The 23550-nt window shown below is 34.5% G+C and overlaps 2 protein-coding genes across 6 annotated transcripts in view; both read left to right on the top strand.

The window, feature by feature from the left end:
* Nucleotides 1-2695, top strand: part of LOC128205475 (golgin subfamily A member 4-like) — a 28054-nt gene extending 25359 nt beyond the window's left edge. For all 5 annotated transcript variants that reach the window (XM_052907135.1, XM_052907137.1, XM_052907138.1 and 2 more), the window contains 2 exons: nt 110-215; nt 1199-2695. In XM_052907135.1, the coding sequence (XP_052763095.1) occupies nt 110-215; nt 1199-1364 (272 nt within the window). In that variant the 3' untranslated portion in view covers nt 1365-2695. The remainder of the gene's footprint in view (nt 1-109; nt 216-1198) is intronic.
* Nucleotides 2696-7526: 4831 nt separating this feature from the next.
* LOC128205476 (angiopoietin-1-like) lies at nt 7527-21284 on the top strand. Its single transcript, XM_052907140.1, has 8 exons — nt 7527-7603; nt 10726-10846; nt 11877-12480; nt 13433-13600; nt 14832-14959; nt 16828-16924; nt 19797-19961; nt 20198-21284. Exons 1-8 carry the CDS (start codon nt 7593-7595, stop codon nt 20446-20448), a joined length of 1545 nt encoding a protein of 514 aa, XP_052763100.1. The 5' UTR covers nt 7527-7592; the 3' UTR covers nt 20449-21284.
* The last annotated feature ends 2266 nt before the right edge of the window (nt 21285-23550 follow it).

The raw sequence follows: 23550 nt of genomic DNA on the forward strand, positions 1-23550 counted from the left end.
GGCATAGAGCCAGTGATATATTAGGCTCATTAATATTGCTTCACTGTTCTACATCAAGTTATTCTAAATATTGTTATAAGTGATAAAAGTCCCTGCTTGTTCCCTCTAGCGATGGAGAAAGCCAGTGATAGATTGCAGATCATAAAATCCACCTTGGAAACAATTCATTCCAATAACTATAAGACGGTTAAAGTGCTCTTTAAACATCTCTGCAAGTAAGTAATATTTAATCGATTGATTTCATCTTATTTTATACCTAAATTGATCTTTTTTTCAATTCATCTAGTAGTTTGTCTTCTTTTGAATTTTGCACTTAATCAGACCGCACGGTCACCTAACATAGAGCCAACATAAGTGATTAATAGCACGACGAATTGTACCATAGTTGTAAACTTTTGTTATGCTGCGTTGACTATTTTATTAGAAAGACACACATAAAGCATACATGACAAACACCACATAACTTACATAATATTGACAGTGTTATGAACAAAGCATTTAATCTTAATTACTGATGTATAACATCACTTAAGACACATGCATATATCGCAGTTTTTGAGCATTTTTCCTATTTGAAATTAACTGAGGTTGTTAACCACGTAAATCCCAAGTTTAAAAATAGTGTTGGTTGTTTTGTTTGTACTCATAAACAGATGTGATTTTTACTGGGAAACAATAATGTGCAGATTTACATGGGGAAACACAGATGAGACATCAGCATGATTTTTGCGTTTATTGTTTTAATCATGTAAAATTATCTATTATCGGGCTCGTACAAGCTCGCATTGGCAATTATAGGCTTGTTTTGAGGAAAAATTGTATTTGACTATTTCGGGACCATCTGGTGTTTAGCCCCTTTAATAAATGGTATTAACGGTAGGGTATGAATCAGTTACTATCGCAACTTTCGATTTGATTGAAATTATTTTGTAACTCGCTCGTTGTGTAAAAAGAACATAGTTCCGGTATGAGTTTAAATCACTTTTACATAACTTGTTTCCTAATAAAAGTAAAGTAAAAAGGTTTGTTAGAAAATTTAAACTTTTATCATGTATTGATACCATGTAATTTTACTTTTGGAAAAAATTAATTTACTAAACCTACCTAGAACCTAAATCTTAGAAATTTAGAATGCACTTATTAAAATATTTACCATACTTTAATACCTATACAGTATATTCTAGCGTTCCTATTCCAGTGTTATGAATCTACAACGTGAAAACAAGATGGGTGTTCATCAGTTGGCGTTCGTGTTTGGGCCAAGGTTGATCCCGCCCCTGACCCTAGATATAGCCACATGCAATGATAATCAGAGGCAGATCGTGGAATTTGTTTTGTTAGAGTATAAGAAGATTTTCGAATGAGATTGCTGCCTCGAGAGTTTTAGTCTATACAAATGTTGTATATTTCAGCTAAAATTATATTCAGAACATTGAAATCCAAACATGGTAACTTAGCATTAATATCTGTATGTCGTGATAGGCGGTATTTTATGCACCTCCTTCAAATGATAGCATTAGCATAATGCACATATCAATGTTTGCCCCACTGCGGAAAGGTATGGGACTGAAGGAACACTTCGAATAGTGTTGTCAAAATCCCACACCTGTAGCAAGGCATTTTGTTAAAATTGTAGGAGTCAGTGATGTTTCAGGTCTCCAAATTCTTTAAAAAAAATCTATATCCCGGGTGAGGTTTTAACTAGATATTTCTTAAGTCCAATGCCAGTCTTATGCCCACCATGCCTGGATGAGGCAACCATTGATAGGTGCATTGTCCATATAAAACAGATCTTTATTATCATAATATCTTTATATACTATAATTATAAGTTGCTAACAGCGTGAATAGCTTGCTAACAGTAGCGTAGGAATGAGTGTTTATAACATTTTGTGTAGTTAATATAGTGAGAATAAGATGCGTTTTGCGTAATGACGCGATTGGAATCATAGAAACCGCAATCACATGATATCGTTATTCAGTTATGTAGGTGATATCGTTAATCAGTTATGTAGTTGATTGAAATTCATTCATAAGTATAGTTTCTATTTTTAATATAGCCTTAAATCGACTCATACTTGACAATTTTAACACGATTGTAAGTATGTTCTTACAAAAACTAAATGGTTATGCGACTGTGTTGCAGCATTAACCCATTTTTTGTGTATTACATACTATAAGCCTTCAGCCATTACTTATTGTATATTAAATACTTTAACAATTAATATATTGGTGCTTGTAACGTCGACAGGCTTTCAAACATTGCTCAAAATTGAAAAGAACACATACACCTAAAGTAATCATGCCTTTTAACATGATTTTTTTCTTAAATGGCAAGGGGTAATTAAAAGACTGGTATTTGCGATAAGAATGAAAAGTCGACAATACAGCTCGGTTTGTAACGCTTCTACCTTAAAATCCGGGGGGTCACTGGTTAAAACCATAATATTTAGGTAAAACATGTTTCAGGAACTTTTCGTCATACCTCTAATATAAATGTGTAAATAAATTTCATTAACTTTGTTTTTGCATCAAATAATCGTCCTTCTTCTATTATACTATTGATAATCAATATCATGTTCAATAAAAAAGTAAACATACTCTTCTGCGAATGATTTTGCTCTTTTTATCAATAATGTGTCTTCATATTATTCTTCTGATAATATGTCCTTTTCAATAATAAAGTAAACATATTCCTTTGTTTCTATTTATCATTAAACTTAACAGGCTGGATTTTTATATACTTTTGGCAGAAAATGTGTTGCAGAATGTGTGTTGACATATATATCTACTGAAAATGTATCAATACGCACATATGTTTGTAACTTGAAACTTAATTGTTTTTATGTGCAAACGATAGCTACTATATTCTGAATGGGCGAGCAAAGAACATTTAACTATTCCGGTTAATAAAGGACAATAACTATTACCTTATCGAATACTACCTTAAGCAAACAATGTATACAACGTTCTATGGATATCCTTATAGATATGTTCACTTACGCAATTCAACGTATTGTTTAACTAGTATTTATTTCAAATAACAACGAACTTATGCATACCAATTATATAGATTCCACAGAATTGAGATGTAATCAGAAATGTTTTTCTCTTCCTCTGTTGTTTAATCAACTCGTTAAGGTGAACACAACGCATTTGAAAACAATACATCTAAAGAGTAGACCAGTATACATGCAACTTTATATAGTATGTATACACGTGTCTGTTTGTACATGCTCAGCGGTTTAACTTAGTGGATTTAAAACAGCTATGTACAAGCAATGATTTTTCAAATGATACCAAAATTGTACGGGGTCACCAGCCATCACAATTAACAGTGCTACCAATGGAGATTTTTGTACGAACAGTTTGAGAACTAACTCGATAAGCTGATATGTATAAGCCACGACCAGCGAAAGTCTGTATTGTTGACATGCAAAATTGCGTCACTGTAATGACATTAAAATAGTGTCGTTTGCAGATGTGTTTTCGTACTTGTAATTTAACTAATCTGTAAATAATTGTACTAAGAGGTCTTTCTTCTCAAGTCTTTCAAGACTAATATTTCATCGAATGAAATAACTGGAATAAAAATCAACAATACCAAGACGATGAATGCAGCTCAATTTGATGCATACTCGTTGATTTATATTTCACTAACACTGTTATATTCCTTGAGAGAGGTGTGAGCCGATTAACAAGTGCTATACTAGTGTACAGCAATAAACAATTCATGCAAAAGAGTGTATTATTAAAGGGAAATTAATGCAACTTCACCCATTGTTTATTGTCGTGTTTGAGTATAATAGATACAATAACAAACAGTACTCATGTTTTGTGTTTCAAGAATCAGCGAAAAGGAAAAAAAGCAAAGGAAACCATTTTAAAATAAAAAACTGCAGGGAAAAGCCCAGTAGTCAAACATTCAAATATATACCCTATTTAGGGGTAAAGGGGCCAAACGACATTTAACTAGAGACGCAAACGTACAAATACCACATACGCACGAACACATCACAAACATCTTAAAATATACATTGAAATATTATAAGTCAATACTTCAAAATGTCCTTCTGATAAGAGATTATTCGTCTGCGACGAACATCTTTATTTCTAAGTGTAGTTAGACAATAAGAACGTTTTTGAAATAATGCTTCTTGTAAAATTTAATTTGCTGTGTGCAATCGGTAAAAGCAATCTTTATATAAAACAAAATATATTTAATTGATGCTTTCAAACTCATTTAACTCACATGCTATTACATTTTAATTCGAAATCCACACAAACGATTTATTTGGCGTACGTATATACGACATTAAAGGTTCTTTGATAAGTTTTGATTAGTATTACATCGTATAAAAATATGTGAAAAAGGGGGAAGAAAGCGCTTTTTAAATAATAAAAATCCGGCTTTTAAATAAACCAGATCCTGCTTTGTAACGAAATTGCCATGTTTTTTGTTGTTTGTTGATTTTGTAATCAGCTTATCTGCAGCCAGCAGGGCACCTGGTAAACTCGGTTCCTGTTTAAATTTGAATGAGAGTGTGTTTCTCTGCAGAGGTACCGTTTTTGGCCATGCCAAATTATTTCCTTGATTTTTGTCATGTTTTTATTTCAAAACCTTCTTACGAGGCAGGAACACGCATTAAACTTTATTAAAACGGGCGTATTATATAATATTCAACTTCTTTGTGCTTTACAAAAAGATAACGGACGTTCGGAAAAGCAATTTGTATGAATCAATGATGAACTAAAAAATATATTCTTACAGGTATTAAATTGACTATATGATTTAAGCTATACACTTCCAAACATTTAAATATATTTTATCTTCTTTAGGAAATAGACTTGAAATCAAATTATCGCAACCAACCAATATTATGATTCCAAATAAAACATAATCTTAAACAACCCTTCTAAAAGATACTGTTTTGTACACGGAGAATAGTTTCCCTTTTTTAGTTTGCTACAACTTCATGGCCTGCTATAGACGATTTTTCATCGACGTAAATATTTATAGAAACGTACTCTTTGGTCGTTTAAGAGAGATCATGCACACTAGGCTGTGGACTGTTTCTGGTAAAAATATTTGAAAGAAACGTCTTAACTTGTTCAAACCCTTTACATCGGCATTCACTATTTGAACAAATAAATAAGATTAATGTTGTTTATTACAAAAAACGGTTTCTACTATTATTGGTGAACCCTCTTTTAAGAGGTGTAATGCCTGAATGGCATAACATAAATTCATATTTTACTTTTCATGACACTGCTAAATCCTTAATTATATGTGAAAACTAGTTTAATAGGTACTTGTATATAAGAACAAATCTAAGAATATCGTATTTATGTTTCCTCAGGGAAAATGTATATTTATTATACAGCTTGATTGTAATGATTATATAAATACACATATTGCCAGGCTTTTCTTGCACATGATTTTTGCAACTGATAAAGATATTCAGGTGAAATGGTTTCTAGATATTGTGCGGCGCATATTTGACTACCTGGATTGACTTTGAAATGCCGAGGTATTATCGATTTTGAGAATGTTTTGCGATTATTTGCATGATTCATCAATCATCGGTTTTGCAGCCGGGGCTGATTATCGATTGTCATTTTGCGGTCCAGACCGATTTTGATTACCATTTTGCGGCCTGACTGTGGAACGCTCACACGTGAATTCAATCGTCATCTCAAAATCAAATTCGGAGACTGTGAAATAATCTATGAACTTAAGTATCACAATTTATTGAATTGTTTGAACATATTAAGTATCAATATCTTAAAAGGAAGCAAACACAGTTGAGTAAAATATGCTTGTGATCGATAACCAGTCTAGTAAATACCATGACGGCGTTTTTGTTATATTCTGAGCGTTGATATGTTAAAAAACAAATCAAATAAAGCGGCAAAATTGAATCAACTTAACAAAAGCACTGTACAAACATGTTGACATCAAGAATACGAGGTATTTGTTTGAGTACGGAAAGTTGAGAAAGGTGAGAGCCAGTTTTCTCATTGTCGTCAATATTTATATGAAAAACTACAGAAACAAGCTCAGTTGCCAAAAGTTTTAACAATAAACCCGTTTAATGGCACATTGTAAACACCAAGGACATCGAACACAAAAGCAATAAATCACAAACAAGAAACATGGAACAACAGCACAAAACTCCACAAACAACACAGTGAATATATACATTTACTGTGGGTTTAAAGACCTTCAAGCCTGAAGGAACTAAGAATATATCTGGAGTGCATGTAAACAAGAATATTTAAACAGGTTGAAACAGGCCGTTCGTTGTATGATTATTGGCACTCGTGCGTTGGAATGTCTTTACAGTACACGAGTACTACTTATTTACCACACAGTCACCAAGAAGATAAGATATTTATTCTTTGGCGGTATTTGATTAGAGTTCTTACATCGCCTGTTTCAATGTCAAATTGTTGAAACTATGTTTTTTTTGTATCAAATGGTTCCAGCAAGTATCATGGCAAAGATATTTGTTGAAGTATAGGAAATTTAGTTTGAATGGTAATATCTTGTTGTGACTACTACAGCAGATGAACTCACTGTTAAAGAAACAGGCAACTAAAGGGAACTAGTCCCTATATAATCACGGTATGTTTCTTCTTAGTGTAGAACTGTAACTGTCTGCTCGAAATGCCATATCAATCTTTACAATGCGAACGTTGCACAATATTTAAAATGACATTAGAGTAACTTTACTACTTTTGGAGACAGCACATGCACAGGACGTTGATATCGCACGAACAAAATAAGGAATAGCTATATGTCGCCCTGGCCCGTTCTCATAATGCAATACAGTACAATACCTTCGCTTTTGATTATCATGAATTATGTCCATTTTTAACTATCATTTTCAGTGGAATAGACTGAACAAATATCTAAAGAATTACAGTTTATTCCATGTATATAATGTTAAGGATTTAAAATACTTCATGAACTAATATGCGGTTTTACATGCGCAACACTATTTGTTTTTAAAAGAATTGCTTTGTTGATAAGGTCGTACTGACGACTCAAGTGATTAGATTTGAATACAAAAATAAATCATGTTTCCTTATTTCTCTAAATGCTTATTTCAATAATAATTTAATGATGTGTTCATTACTCGAATAGTGGAAAATGTCCCCTAAAGAAAAATAACATGTATTTTACATTTATTTTCACAAATGTGCCTTAAACTTCGAATCTGAAACTGATGATTTAATGCATCTGATTGTTCATAGAACGAAAATAAATTTAACTGCGAGATCGAAACAGATTAACAAAACTTATATTGTTTCTTTATCTATTTTGAGATTATAGAAATGATAATATACAAGTGGAAACCTGTTAATGCAGTGCTAAATGGTTTGTTGTTGATAAACGTTCTGTAAACCGCTGCAGTATGCAAAAATTATGGCACTTAAAAACATACGTGGGATGTGGCTCGAAATAGCTGCGTATATAAGATTGGTGGTTTATCCCAGCCATCAGAAACGCGGATGCCTGCTTGCTTGATCATTGTGAAACAGTGCCTAATCTTTAGCTGGATAAAGTTAAAGCGGAGTAATCATTTCATGCATACAAGGTAAGTTTGCATTTTAGTCAATTTATTTTTATGAAACAATCGTAAAAAATTTCAGAGAAATTTAATCCAAATTATATTATATAAGTTTCAGGAAAATAGAAATGAAAGAAAATATTCGCCTACCTGAAATGCAATTATCATGTTAGAAAGCAATATCAACATTCAACTCCGGTAGCAGAGAAGTCTGCTTAGTTTGTAAAGTTGGCAGGGATTTAATATATTTGTTTTCTATTCTCAGTGATTTTGTGAAGTCTATTTGCTGATAAGTTTACAGTACCCCTCCCCCGTAAAAGTTTTTATTCCAATACAGGAGAAAGAAAGTGGTAAACTAGGCCCAAAATGCACCATTTTCAATTATAAATTGTAAGACATAACTGCGAGGGGATACCCACTTAAACCTCTGCCAACATTTTAAACCAACTAACTTTTGGTTCTAAAGGAGGGGCCCAAGCCAAAATGGTATGCCCCTAACGCCCTCCCTAACGTCAAATTTTTGATCCTGCACTGTTTATTATAATGCATGCGTGGTTTGTCTGTATTGTTTTGTATACTAGTATTGTGTTCATATCGGTTAGTTGTTTGTTTAGCCTTAGTAGTGCTTTAAAATAGAGACTTCGTAAGATGTGTGCTACTGGGCGTTTCCCTATAATTATAGAGTTGGACATGGCTTAAACTTGATAATTGCGTCAGTGGGAAGAACATATGGCCGATGGCTTTAGCCGAAGTTATTTTTCACTTGGGCCATTGTCAACCAAACGCTATGGTCAACACATTAACCTGTATAATACATATGTTTTTGTTATAGGACAATAAAAAGTATACCTGTGAAATACGCAATGCAAGATGCAGCTAGTATTCATACACTGACACACTTAAGATTATGAATAACCAATTAGCTATTTTGTGAAAATGGTCTAAACATCCGTGCGGGGACGTTTGATTTGACTTTGTGGAAAGGTGCCAGGTTTTTTGATAAATTCAAAGTGAGTTCCACACTAAATTTTCCACGATTGACTAGCATGCTTTTCCGGTCTTTTTATGATGAGTCAACAAGGCTGAACTATGTAATTTTATTATATGCCTATCAAATTCCTTTTCCATATCTAACAGTGAAAATACAGCACGCCATATTAAATAATCCGTATCACGATACTGTCGTTTTCTGATTTCTTACCATACGAGTACCGTGTGTAGTCTCGGAACTACTTTCGCGTTGCTAAAAATAGCGTGACAAAATACAGGTAAAACCTGTCAATTCAACTTATAAAAACATAAAATTATCTAACTTTACTCATGCTCCCAGAAGCATATAAATATTCAGGAATATGGCTCTTCAAAGAACCATGAGGATAAGCACGAAGCAGATAACACTTCCAATCTATCTAGACAGCTACTTCAGTGAATTAGTTTCTTGCCATTTCGAAGTTCATAAATTGTTGCATTTCCATGTTGATTATCATAAATATGAGCAGCTCGGCCATACAAAGAAGCAGGCGAATTCGCGTCATCGATAGAAATAGCGATTGACTCACGAACTTCCCTCAATTTTGCATAATATTATCGTCATAAAATCCGACGAATATTTACTTTGTTAAAAATGGCCGCGTTACGTCTACCTGAAATGACGATTTGTGTACACTCGTAAAATAAGTACCGCTTTTTGGTTGTTGTTTATTTGTGCTGTGACATTTAATAATTGTTCTCGTATTAGCAATATGTTAATTGAGCTAAAACATAAAATATTTTGTTCTTATTTTGCTCAGTAAAGTGAATTCTGTAAGTTCCGACTTCGTTTCACTTCAATACACAAAAATACGCCACACATTCGAATTCATACGCGCATGTGACAGATGGCGGTAAATTTAAATCAAATTAAAACCGAAAAATAAAAAGAAATAATTAAATAGGCAGGTATATAATAAATGGAATATTACGATAAAACGCTTTTCTGGCGACCTGTCACCAGAAAAGCGTCCTATCATAATATCCCCTATGTATCATTCAAATCATCTTCGGCAACCCCGGTATTTTCCTCTATTTACTCCACATTACTACATTGGTAACATGAACTGAATACATCTCGTTTCAGTAAAATTTTAAGAAAAATGGAAGAATTTCTTCGCTTAGTAACAATTTAATACTCTTCAAACTAGAAGATTATTAGTAACTATCATGTCTTTCCGGTACGGTACGCCACACAGCGTGCCCGAGGGTCGGATTTTTCGATCCGGACCGGAAAAACATGATTGATGTTTTTCTTGCATATCTAAAATTATCAATTTGTGACAATGTTGACGTGGAAAACGCAATTTTGTACATTTTACAATAAAGCGCGTGCGACGTTGTTTTCTGACGTCATAAAGCGCAGAAATTTTAAATCACTATGGTTCCCCTAAAAATTGCGTTTATTTATTTTCAATTTTAACTATAAGTCATGCATACTTATATATTTGATTGCGCTTTATTGAAATGGCATTATATACTTTTCATAAACCATGCAATAAAAGAAATAAGAAATGTCGCGATGTTGCGCGTGACTTATCTTATATGGGGTGTATACGACTGGTTGTTCCAGCACTGGTCACATGACCGGAAACACACATCCGTTATGCAAAAATATTATTTACGGCATACAGGGAGTTTGTTACTAAATATAACCTAACAAAACTGCTTCAATAATTATTCATGATTACGAGCTTTTCCTAGCGAAATGTCCCCGGTTCTCATCGACGCACAGCGTTATCTGACACTGCATTCAAATATGACAATTTAATTACTTTTATGGTGCCAAAAGAAATTCAAATGTCACATAAACACCAATTGGTATATTGTTGTACGCAAAAGATGAACACAGAGAAGGTTAAAACAATTATTTTCATCATATTTGATTCCATAATAGAGCAGACGTAATAAGACAGTTGTTCGCTCATTTCAATTAAACATATCAATCAGAAATAACATCATATTTCAGAATCTTACAGTTCAGGAAAGCATCAAAGAAAATGGATAGCATTCATTATACTACCGCCTTATTTGCCCAGACTATAAAAGTATATTTTAAATATATATCTTTTATTTTTCTTGGTTAAAAAGTAATGTTTTTATGAATTTAATGTTTACAGAATGGTAAGGTTACGTCTCGTTGTTCTGTTGACGATGCTGACAACCTGTCTGGCAGACAGGTTGGACGTATTGGAAAGTCAGATGAAAAGGATGAAATATTTCGAGTCCTACGTTGAAACGGTATGTACAGATTATATTATTGAAAACTTGCTTCCATGTCATTACTCGTATACAGTTTGGCTGATCTGTTCTTTGACTGAGGGCGCTAGCTAGTCAGTTATACGTAATAGCTGCTGATATATATTATACAGTTTTAGATTTTTGTTGAGGTCAATATGTTGTTCTTTTTGGCTGTTAAGTAATATTGATAGAAGACTCTTGCTTGCCAATCCATCTTGCAATTTTGACCTTGATGGCGCACTCAGTTAGTCTTGAACGTAAGTTAGTTAAGGTATATATGAGTATATTTACAATCAAAATGTCGTTAGAATTTTGTTTCAGCACAAATAAAAAACTTATCTAAAAGTTCACCAAAATTTGTAAAAAGTAGTTTTTCTCAAGCAAGAGTGTAAACGACCAAATGATATCATTTCAATCAAGCCATCAAGTTATCATTCACCAACATGTTTTACTCTTTCACCCATATGCATGAACCATATTTTAATTTCGTATCTCCATATCGATCATGTGTTTCAGTTCCAGTTTGAATGATCAGATCCAGAGCACGCGCCTTAGCCGGTAACGAGGCTTTGCCGAGTTACTAGCCACGCAGAATGCTCGTATATTGGAATTGTTATCCGGACAGAAAACACATGATTAATGTTTTTTTCTGGCCAATCTCAACTAATCCAATGGATAAAAATTGACGAAGAAAAATATATGATTATATCTTTAATAGAGCTTTAATGCTATATCACAACATCATTTTCATAAACCATGCAACAAAAGATATATAAACTGAGGCGTTGTTGCGCGTGACTCATCTAGCATGGGGGTGCTCGATGGAATTTCCAGCACGCACAATTTTCACCATAAATGCCTATCTCGTGTGCTAAAAATGTCTGTCCGGTGTGCAAGAAAAAAACTTAAAATAGATCATACGATTTTGTAACGTATCTAAAATATGTTGTCGTAATTAACAACTGATAGAATGTCTGTTTATAACTTCGGCTTCTATTGCCCGTTAATTTTTTTAGTGTTTTTGTTTCAGACATTGAACACAATTGCAGGAGATGTTGGTTCATTAACTGAAAGAGTCTCAAAGCTTGAATTAAATGTTGCCACATCCGGAACTGATAATGACAGTAACGGTTCAAGGGCCGGGAGTTCTGGGGAAGAAACATATACTAAACTTGAAATTAAAGACATCAGAAATAAGCTCGAAATGTACCACCATGCGTTTGCGAGACAAAAAAAAGATTTCGTTGATGTGAAAGTTTTTGTAAATAATACAACAGTTGAAGGTGCGCGGCAATTGCGCTCTGATGTATTGATATATTTGGGCAATATAAGCGCCGAAGTTAAAACTGATATGGACATGCACTTTAAAAGGGAAAAACAAGAACACAATAAAACTTTGCTTGCTTTAAATACTCAAGTCCTAGACCATCTCGCAAATGAAACAGATACACTTAAAACTTTTAAAACAAATATACTTCAAGACGTAAATTCTTTACGGGTACTCGCCCAAAACGAAACAATTGAGCTGGAAAAGAATGTTGAAAAACTAATAGGCAGAGCAAATGAAGTTGTTGGCATCATTGATAATCAGAGATCTACAATAGAAGACGGTATCATGGTCACCATAAAGGTTCGTAAGTAACTTATAGTTAACGTGAGGAATTTAATTGTCTCCGTGTTTGATGGAATTACTTTTTCTGGTAATGGCTACCTGTTTGATCAATGTTACAGTTTAACGATCATTGTACTGTGCTGTATGGTACTTGCTACTATAAAATGAAGTTTGTATGCCACATAGTGATTTTCTATGCCACGAGTAGAAAACATATACGCACTCTTTTAGCGATATTTATTGATAACCTGGGTTAAAAAATCAAAATTATAATAAAAACTACGGGAAAAAGCCTACGGCACGCCATATAACTGACACAATGTTTTGAAAAATGGCGTCAAAATCAATTTGACGAGACGTCAAATTATTGTGTCGGTAATAATGTTTAGGCCATAAAATTGAGTAACAATACTGAACCCAACATTTACTGAACATAATAACCATCGTCGCCCATTCAAACATACGGATAAATAAATGCGCATTTATCAATTTGACTACGTATAATACTGTTTTATTGCCAAGCTCATTAGAGTAACTGGTCGGGTTACTTTTCCTTTCACATAGTCACTGGAGCTTTTCTCTGTTCCACTGTTATTTTTTTCTATATGTCTTTCTTTTTCACAGTGCCTGAAGACATAGGCAGTCATGTCACTAGGACAACAGAGGTAGTCACAGAACCAACGTTGCCTATTTGCCGTTAACTATCGCTATACTCCACAATCTTTGTCACAATTCATGTAGAGATAAGTCATCGTGGTATTTCTGTTTTTAGTCATGTGCTACATGCAGCAGAAGTAGCCACAGAAGTTACTGTGCTGCATGCATCGCCTTTTAATGTTGTTATATTCTTTAACTAGCTCACAGTATCTGGATTGACTGGTCGTCATGGTTTTCTTTACTAACAAGGTCAGCAAAGTAATCGAAGGACCTGCGTTGTCCAACTGCTGTTAAATATTGTTCTATTTTTTATCTAGTTCACATTTACTGGAGTGACTGGTCTGTATGGTCCGAGTGTTCTCAGTCATGTGACAGGGGCAGCAGAAGTCGACACAGGTCATGTGATGTACCTCCGCCTTTTACTGATGGCATCTGCATTGGAAATGATACTGATACAGAGGAATGTGCCATTCAAGATTGTCCTGGTGAGTACCTTGGGGTGACAGATACATAGTCTCTTATCAGTATATACCGAAATACAGTAAATTTAAAAACACTCAATATTTATATTTGTGTAGTGTATTCATTTATCTCATCATACTATGTCATGTCTTCAAACCGAGTAAAATAACTAAACTGCAGTATATCACATTTCATGCGAATAATAGTTTAAATATGGAGCAATATTGTCTTTTGGTTACAAGTCTTTATGACATTATTATTGTTTTACAGTGAATAACAGAACACATCCGGTAGCAGACATTATAACAACCATTTACTCGGCAGTTCATTTCATTCATTTTTTAATTGTTCACAGCCTATTTACTACAGCCACAAGTTGAATCATAATTTGAACATAATAAAATGTAAAATTGCATGCAAATCTACAGAGAACAAATTATTACAATTACCCCTGTAAAGCAACGTCAATGACTTGTGCTTATCACTAAAAGAAATACCATTTATAATTGTGTTGATTGAAATATGATCATACATTCACAAATATCGTCATATCTAACATACAGCGTTACATATAACCAAACCTTAAGTCACTTATTTAGGACGTGAAAGTGTATATTTGAAATTGCATATATTTGGGGTAAATCATCGAAACATAATTACCATCATAGAAAGATATACTCTTTCCGTGTCACATCTACCCATGCTACCATTTAAACTCTAAGTCGCATCCTGTACTACATCTAAACTCATCTTACTCGTATCCTGCACTACATCTTATCTCATCTTACTCGTATCCTGCACTACATCTAAACCGCACACTACATGAAAATTAACGCAATTAAAAGCTTAAGCCACACCAATCGGTATACTTCGGCAATTTCAATCATAAGAAGAGCCCCGGGTAAATAGTAAAAGTAGTTCGTAAAATGAATATGGCGGCGACGCCTACATAGTTGGTGTCTGTCGGTACTTTTTCTTCAGTGTCAGACAGGCGTCTTATTTGCCTTAAAATAACAAAGCAGCACATAAAAAGGTGTAATTTAATTATCACGCTTTCTAATTTCAGCGAAGTTAAATGTTAAGTATTCAGACAAAGTAAACCCTCCATATACATCTACATGTTTTGTAGAAATATAGCCAAGGTGCTCCGATGAATGCCACACTGAATTCGAATAACAATTCAAACGTTTTGTTATCGTTATCATGATCATGATATTGCTATTTTAACAGATAAGCATGTCGTTTTGCTTCCAGTGGACTGCTACGACCTTCAGAAACAGAACCAAGGACTACCCAGTGGAGTGTATAACTTGTCGCTATGGAGAAGTCACCTGACGATCCCGGTGTATTGTGACATGACAACAGCTTCAGGTGGATGGACGGTAAATTACCCATATCATAAGCTTTCTCGGAAAATAATACAAGCGTGTAAAGAAGTCACGTTTTCTTAGCTCACCTGAGCACAAAGTGTTCATCGTGAGCTATTGTGATAGGGTGATAGTGCGACGTCTGTCGTTCGTCGTCGTCAATATGTTCTTTAAAACAACTTCTCCTCATAGAAATATTCCTTGGGTGGTCGTCGTCCAAATTCCTTTAACAAAAGTTGTTCCATGCAGAACTGTGGTGGTCATGGCAACCGAAAGGACAAACTACTTCTTCTCAGTAACTGCTGGTCCGATTTGACCATTATTTCACAGAAATTATCCTTTGGTGAGCATCTGTCAAATTCCCCCATGTTGATGTCCCCCATGTTGATTCGTAAAAAACCAGGCCGCCAGGGGAGGGGCTCCTTTTCAATATATGGCTTAATGAAAATATTCTCCTAAAAATCCTCTGGCCCAATTTAAAACAATTTTATAGAAATATCTCTTAGGTAAACCTTTATCGAAATTCCTTCCCCTCATGTTGATTCGTTAAAAAAATGTGGCCACCAATGCCGGGGCTACTGTCTAAATGGAAAACGTTGAAAAAGTCTCCTCAGAACCCTCTGACCCTATTCACAAATGATTTCACAGAAATGTTTCTTTGGTGACCAAATATCATTTTTTATATATTTTTTCATTTTTTTTAAATTGAACATTTTTGGGGGGTATTATTTATTTATCATAATTGTATTGTTTTATAATCATTGAAAATATAAATTTCAGAATTCATGAACTTATTCACCGTAACAGTGCTTTAAGAGTTACGGCCTTCCGGAACCTTTTAAACAAATACATATGTTCCTTGATTTAGTCCGTTTAAAACGGGATGTTTTATTTATTCTCCTGTGGCATTTTGACGGGCAGCGTCCAGTATGTTGTCAATAACTATAGAACCCTATGTCCAATCAGGTGAGTGATCTGGGCTAATTTGGCCCTCTTGTTTGTCTCAGTATGTTTTTGTTACTGTGTGTATCAATACAGATATTTTTGAAATATGTAACTAAAAAGGTATAACATTAAACAAGTTTTGAAACTTTCTACCTCAGTCAATAACGCAGTTTGACCAAACGATTCAACATTATTTCATTATTGTTTAAGGATATATCTACGTATTGTAATGGTTGGTGTTCGTGGTAGGAATATTGTTATCAGAATCAGAATTAAATTATAATGAACAAAAACCATGGATAAATACTCGTTATGTCTCTTTAAATAATTGATTTGCAAATGTCGGTATTTCTCTCTGTCGGACGACCAGGTCTTGTTTGCACAAAAACTCAAAAACGATTTGACCTGTACCATACAACATTTATGGTAGGATGACCTTGACCAGTTGATAATCAATGTTGTTACGGGGTCAGAAAATGAAGGGTCAAAGTCGAATATAATAGTGTTGTGAACATTTTTATTACCTACTATCATGAAACGTCATATGTACGTGACCAGAAGATTAACGCTTTTGCCTTTTAGGTTAGCAGGTCAAATGTCAACAATACAGCAAAAATGTTGTAAATTCTCTAAGCACTATATGCAAGAACTGTTGAGCCATGAGCCGTAGAACTGCAAGAGTGTGTCGTACCTGACCGGGAGATGACCCCCTTTATGTTTTCGGTAATGAGATCAATAGTCATTGTCACGGTGAACTGTATTTTAAAAACATTGTCCGCAAAGAAATCTGAAACTTGTTTGAAAGGTTGAACATGTCCCGTACATCACCCTTAGTGTCACCGTTGCTGTTATTGTGTTTCTTCTTAAAATACAACAATCAAGTACAAGTTTACCGCTCAGGTGGAATAAATGATAATTCTCAACCGTCTCTTGATTAGGTCATTCAGCACAGATATGATGGCTCAGTGGACTTTTATAGGACCCTTTCTGAGTATACCCATGGATTTGGAGACGTCAGTACGGAGTTTTGGCTAGGTAAGATTTGAATACTTACAGAAAACAGTTAAGAAGCAATACTTAGGAGTTCGACATTTCAAGCAGAACGTGGACAACTTATCATATAGTTTAAAGAAGTTTCTCAAAAGAATGTTGTTGTTTTCCAGTGTTGCTTTCTCAAAAACCTGTCGACAATATGAATACATATGTGTTTTTCCAAGATACTTCAGACTACTCATTCAATAAATCCACAAGGCCTTGTTGATTCGATTGTCAGTTTTAACACACATATTTCATATTGTCAAAATTTGAAAGCAAATAGTAATCGCTGATTTAAGAGTTCTTCGTTAATTGTGTTCAACGCAAGACAAAACAATCAACACACCTTTGTAACTCAAAACTAAATGGAAACTAAGATTTTGAATGTTTTTGCCTTTCCACACCCCACATCTTCACACACGCGCACGAACGCATGCACGAGCGCGTGCACACACACACACACACACACACACGCACGCGCGCGCACACACACACACAACCACTCGCACGCAAGCACGAGCGCGCGCACACGCACACGCGCGCGCGCGCGTGCACACGCACACGCACACACATACACATACACACACACACACACACACACACACGTTGTGTTGATGAAGACCTTTCAATAAACTGTAATGTTTTACAGCATAATTACCGAACCAATATCATTATTAAATCGGTACGGGCTCAGAAGATAAGTAATACTACGGCTTGCTTTTTAGCCTTGTCAATTGAGTCTAGTTCCTGTAGGCATGTGTTTGTGTGATTTGTTTTGACAAAATCGTTTCTTGGCATATTTTATGGGTATCTTAAATTTTAGAGAGGTTAGTTAATAATAATAATAATAATAATAATAATAATAATAATAATAATAATAATAATAATAATAATAATAATAATTATAGTAGTAGTAGTAGTAGTAGTAGTAGTAGTAGTAGTAGTAGTAGTAGTAACATCTTTATTTTGAGAAGGTAACACATTATGACATAATTACAGTGTCAACTATAAAACATCATATTTTCAATATGGCCTTCTAAAACAAAACATAATAACATACAGCTTTACACAATTCACACATGTATACATACTATTATTTCAAATGTAATCAAAAACGATAAACAACAAGTCATATAAAGCTATTAATGAATAATAAAACAATTGATGTTAAACACAAGAACACATGTATACTACCATTCAAATAGCAGAAAGGATAAAATTAAATAAATGACATGAAGGATTAATAAATACTAAACCATGGTAAACACATGTATCTTTTCAGCAAATTTCAAGCACTGACCGTCAAACACTCAACTTATTTTACAATAAGTGAGAAATATAATGAATATAACGTTTAAATAAATTGTTTAGCAAGGCAGCAATCATTATGGCCACAATCCGTGCAAAAGTGCTATAACTGCAATATAGTTTAACACAATCATTGAAGTCATTATGTTCAAGTTGAAGTTTTAATCATTTCAAAGTGACTTATCATAAAGTAATATATATATATATATACACAATAATATACATAATTAAATATACTGCCATCACTTGTAAACAAACTGAACGCTATTAACGTTTAAAGGGAAATACGGGAAATATCAACCTTCAGGGTTTTTTGCGTATTTTGGCCTTGAACTGACCATGGCTTAAATGTAAAGAAGCAGAAATGTTAATTATTTTATACCAAATTTATACGTCCAATTGTAGACATTTTTACAACACATAACCGTAAAATATATTTCCATATCGGGATGTACGTGCGTACAAATATCCCATATGTTTTCGTGTAGTACGATTCAAACTTCAAACGAGAATGACTGAAACGCTTGAAAAGATTGCGAAAGAAAAATTCGGGATCGACAGACGCTCTAAAGTTAGAGTGACATAAATCCTCTGTAATAACCATGATCAACTGTCGTTTGTTTAAAAACAACATGCGGTCAGAAACTGATATCTTATATACAATCCCAAAACATTAAACTATTGAGATTAATGAGGGTATAGAATAAATGAGTTATTTAACAGTGTTATGAACAGAACGGGATATAAAAGGTTTCGTTCATAGCTAGGAAACCATACGTCAGCTTCGTTAACGGCTCGTCTTATATAATTTTTCCAGCTGTAAACTTGTCCAAATTATATCTCAGTATTGTGTCTTGTTTGTAACATAAAACCATGAAATAAGAATAGATAAATATACACGAATTTTTGAAAGTGTCAGATTTTTGTTTTTGTATATTTATCTTAAAAACCATTCTCTTGATTTGTAATGACCTTATGAATTGATTGAGAATATTAAGTTATGAATTCATGAAACCGCCACTGTATACCGATCACTCACGCTCGATTTTTAAGAAAGGGCTAAAACAAATTATTTTACGTAATTTTTTATTCGGTGTACTGCATCAATTTTTTGATAGTTTGTCAGACTTACGTACATCTTCGAAGTTTATAATACTTATATTAAGATCATTATTTGTTTTCATTTGATAGGTTTAATATATGCAGTAAGACTAGACATTGGGTAAAAAAATGGCGGTCATCTTCGCTGTTGTCTTGGTTACCATGGTAACCAACATGATGCCAACTGGCCGATCTTGCTAGACAAAAGACATCCCCATACACAAACAAACCAAGAAACGCTGTTGACACACATACTCACAAATACCTCGAGGGACTATACTGATTGAACAACACCAATTCTCTTGGAGTCTGGATTAATTCCTAAATAACGCTCTTCAAAATTAAAAGATTACCTTCTATTAATCTCTATTTCAATTAAGACCATGATTAAAATCTAAAATAGTATTTCAATTTGAACGTTTCCGGTCAACCAACTCATTGATGAATGCTCATGCTTTTGCAGGCCTAAGTTACATCAAAGAAATAGCTGACAACGGAAACACCACCATAAGAATGGAGATATCGGCTGCAGACGGAAGTTCAGCGTATGAGGAGTGGCCGGAATTCCGTCTCGGTGACGCTTCTACATACACCCTCCATGTTGGGGGTCGTGGCATAGGAACAGCCGGTATAGTCTTTAATTGAATTAAATGTCGTTACGTATTTCCACTGCTTTAATAAAACGGATACAATAATAGCAGCTTGATAGTATGGTTTTGTTACTAATATACAGATTGCCTACTAAATATGTTCTATGATTAGTTTTGAACTACTATTATTAAACAAAATAAACGTTAAGTCATAAAACTCACAATTGAAGCAAAAATGTAAGTATGTAAAGTCTCAGATATACTTCTGTTGAAGCGGATACTCGGCGAAGGTTCGACGGATTTAACAATGGCTCGGACTTCACTGCCAAGGGAAGCTTCTGCGGGGATTCATTACATGGAGGATGGTGGTATAATAGTTGTACGTATATCAACCTGAACGGCGAGTACGTCACGCCGGGCACGTTATCCGGATATCATGACGGGTGGGGTGGAATGATCTACTACAGTTTCAAACAATTGGTGTCACTGAAAACGTCGACAATAATGATCAGAAGAAATGATTAAGTGAAATAGTACTCACAATAACATGTATAAGTGTGGTGAATAAAACGTCTAATGGTACTATGCATAATATAACTGTTCGAATTAAACAAACTTTTCCTTTACTTTTCCAAATTTTGTGTTTTCGCTTAAGTAAATAAATATCAGAACGTATTTTATGCATGTTTAGCTTGTTATGTTTTCTGTAATCTATTGTCTTTATTATTTTTTTCCATGTATAAAATACGGTTGCTTCAATTAGAGATATTTTGTCAAAATTATACCCATACGAGTTACCCTGTCTTTTTTTCGAAGAGGAGTCAAAGACGATGTATGAAAGATTACGGTGGTGTGTGTTCTTATTTATACTCGCACTCGGGCCTAGCCCATTCGGCGAGTGTTCCGATAAGATTGTTAGTCATTTTAGGTGTTTGGATTAAAGTGCACAGACAGAATGTATCCGTGGTTAGAGATGCCCTGATTTGCACGGAACTCCCATTTTACGTCCCTTCTGGAACACAATTAGTATATCTTTAAGTGATGTGGAGAGAAATCGAACCTGTAATACCTGGATTGACAGTCAAGTGTGTAACCACTAAACCACGGATCCGCCTCAGAGTGAATAATCAATTTTAAAAGTTTTAATAATATATCGGGGAAAACAATTAATTTCAAATTAGAACTTTACCTTAGTTTATACCGATCACTTACGCTCGATTTTAAAGTTATGAATTTATGAAACCGCCACTTACAGTATACCGATCACTTACGCTCGATTTTAAAGTTATGAATTTATGAAACCGCCACTCACAGTATACCGATCACTTACGCTCGATTTTAAAGTTATGAATTCATGGAACCGCCACTCACAGTATACCGATCACTTACGCTCGATTTTAAAGTTATGAATTCATGGAACCGCCACTCACAGTATACCGATCACTTACGCTCGATTTTAAAGTTATGAATTCATGGAACCGCCACTCACAGTATACCGATCACTTACGCTCGATTTTAAAGTTATGAATTTATGAAACCGCCACTCACAGTATACCGATCACTTACGCTCGATTTTAAAGTTATGAATTTATGAAACCGCCACTCACAGTATACCGATCACTTACGCTCGATTTTAAAGTTATGAATTTATGAAACCGCCACTCACAGTATACCGATCACTTACGCTCGATTTTAAAGTTATGAATTCATGGAACCGCCACTGTATACCGATCACTCACGCTCGATTTTTAAGACAGAGCTGAAACAAATCATTTTTCATTCGGTTTATTGCATCCACTTTAAGAGGCCAAGAGGACATTATTCCCTTATTGGGGGCTCAACTCACTTCCTATTAGATGAGATTATGCTACTATGCCAATAGAACACTTTTGATCACTGTTCTTGTTTAATAACAAGATCATAAATAACCCAAGAGAAAAACGAACACGAAACTGTTATTTCACATGCCAACCGTGGCTGTCGGACTTTTCAACCCTAAGATCATTAAAATCCTTTATCAATTATAAAATACTCTTCACTCCTGCGTGGTTGGACTTAACTTAACTAAAATTGAATACTTTTCAATCCCTAATTTAAATATTGTCATAATCACATTGAAGACATTTCAACCCCTACATTTAAGAGATTTCAACCTTTAGCATTTTTTGCTAGTCAGAAATGTTATGTGTTTTAAGTATGTATATTTATCTTTTGATTCAATGTCAATGTTAGTTACTTATTCATAAATGATCCCTTTTGTGTATGCTAAGTAAATTGTATATTTTTTATGCACTTTTCTCATTCATTATTTTTATTTAACTGTATTTTACTGGCTTTATTCTTAATATATTCTTCGTTTGAAAATAAATTACGAATTAAATTGTTCTTATTGCTTTATTTACTAGAATAAGTTTTATCTTTTCAAATGTGCAAAATCAATAATTTATCAGGGGTTGAAATGCTTTCGTTTCACAGGGGGTTCAAAAGTCTTAGGCTATTTAGAGGTTGAAATGACAAAGGGGTTGAACAGACCTTGATTTTCCTACTGACAAAGGGAATGGACAGTCTTCTTGATTTTCCTAATGACAAAAGGAATGAACAGTCCTTGATTTCCCTAATGACAAAGGGAATGAACAGTCCTTGATTTCCCTAATGACAAAGGGAATGAACAGTCATTGATTTCCAAAACGACAAAGGATTTGAACAGTCTTTGATTTTCCTAATGACAAAGGGAATGGACAGTCCTTGACTTCCAAAATGACATAGTGGGTAAACAGTCCGTGATTTCCCTAATGACAAAGGGAATAAACAGTCCTTGATTTCCCTAATGACAACGAGAATGAACTGTCCTTGATTTCCCAATTGACAAAAGGCGTGAACTGTCCTTGATTTCCCAAATTACAAAGTGGGTGAACAGTCCTTGATTTCCCAAATTACAAAGGGAATGAACAGGCATTGATTTCCCTTAAAACAAAGGGAATGAACAGGCATTGATTTCTCAAACGACACAGGGATTAAACACTCCTTGATTTCTCAAACGACAATTGGGTTGAACAGAACTTTATTTTCCAAACGACAAAGGGGTTGAACAGTCCTTCATTCCCAAACGACAAGGAGGTTGAACAGTCCTTGATTTCCCAAACGACAAAGGAGTTGAACAGTCTTTAATTTCCCAAATGACAAAGGGGTGAACAGTCCTTGATCTCCCATATGAAAAAAGGTTAAACAGTCCTTGGATTCCCTTAAAACAAAGAGAATGAACAGTCCTTGATTTCCCAAACAACAAAGGAGGTTGAACAGTCCTTGATTTCTCAAACGACAAGGGGGTTGAACAGTCCTTAATTTCCCAAACGACAAGGGGGTTGAACAGTCCTTGATTTCCTAAACGACAAGGAGGTTGAACAGTCCTTGATTTCCCAAACGACAAGGAGGTTGAACAGTCCTTGATTTCCCAAACAACAAAGGAGGTTGAACAGTCCTTGATTTCCCAAACGACAAGGAGGTTGAACAGTCCTTGATTTCCCAAACGACAAGGAGGTTGAACAGTCCTTGATTTCCCAAACAACAAAGGGGGTTGAACAGTCCTTAATTTTCCAAACGACAAGGGGGTTGAACAGTCCTTGATTT

The sequence above is a fragment of the Mya arenaria genome, chromosome 10, assembly GCF_026914265.1.
Source record: "Mya arenaria isolate MELC-2E11 chromosome 10, ASM2691426v1".
In the NCBI taxonomy this organism is placed as follows: domain Eukaryota; kingdom Metazoa; phylum Mollusca; class Bivalvia; order Myida; family Myidae; genus Mya; species Mya arenaria.

What these genes read in the sequence shown, in the direction of transcription:
- LOC128205476 (XM_052907140.1), top strand. An exon ending in CATGGTCACCATAAAGGTTC is followed by an intron (nt 12,481 to 13,432) that starts GTAAGTAACTTA and finishes TTTTTTATCTAG; the next exon opens with TTCACATTTACTGGAGTGAC. An exon ending in TCGTGGCATAGGAACAGCCG is followed by an intron (nt 19,962 to 20,197) that starts GTATAGTCTTTA and finishes CTTCTGTTGAAG; the next exon opens with CGGATACTCGGCGAAGGTTC.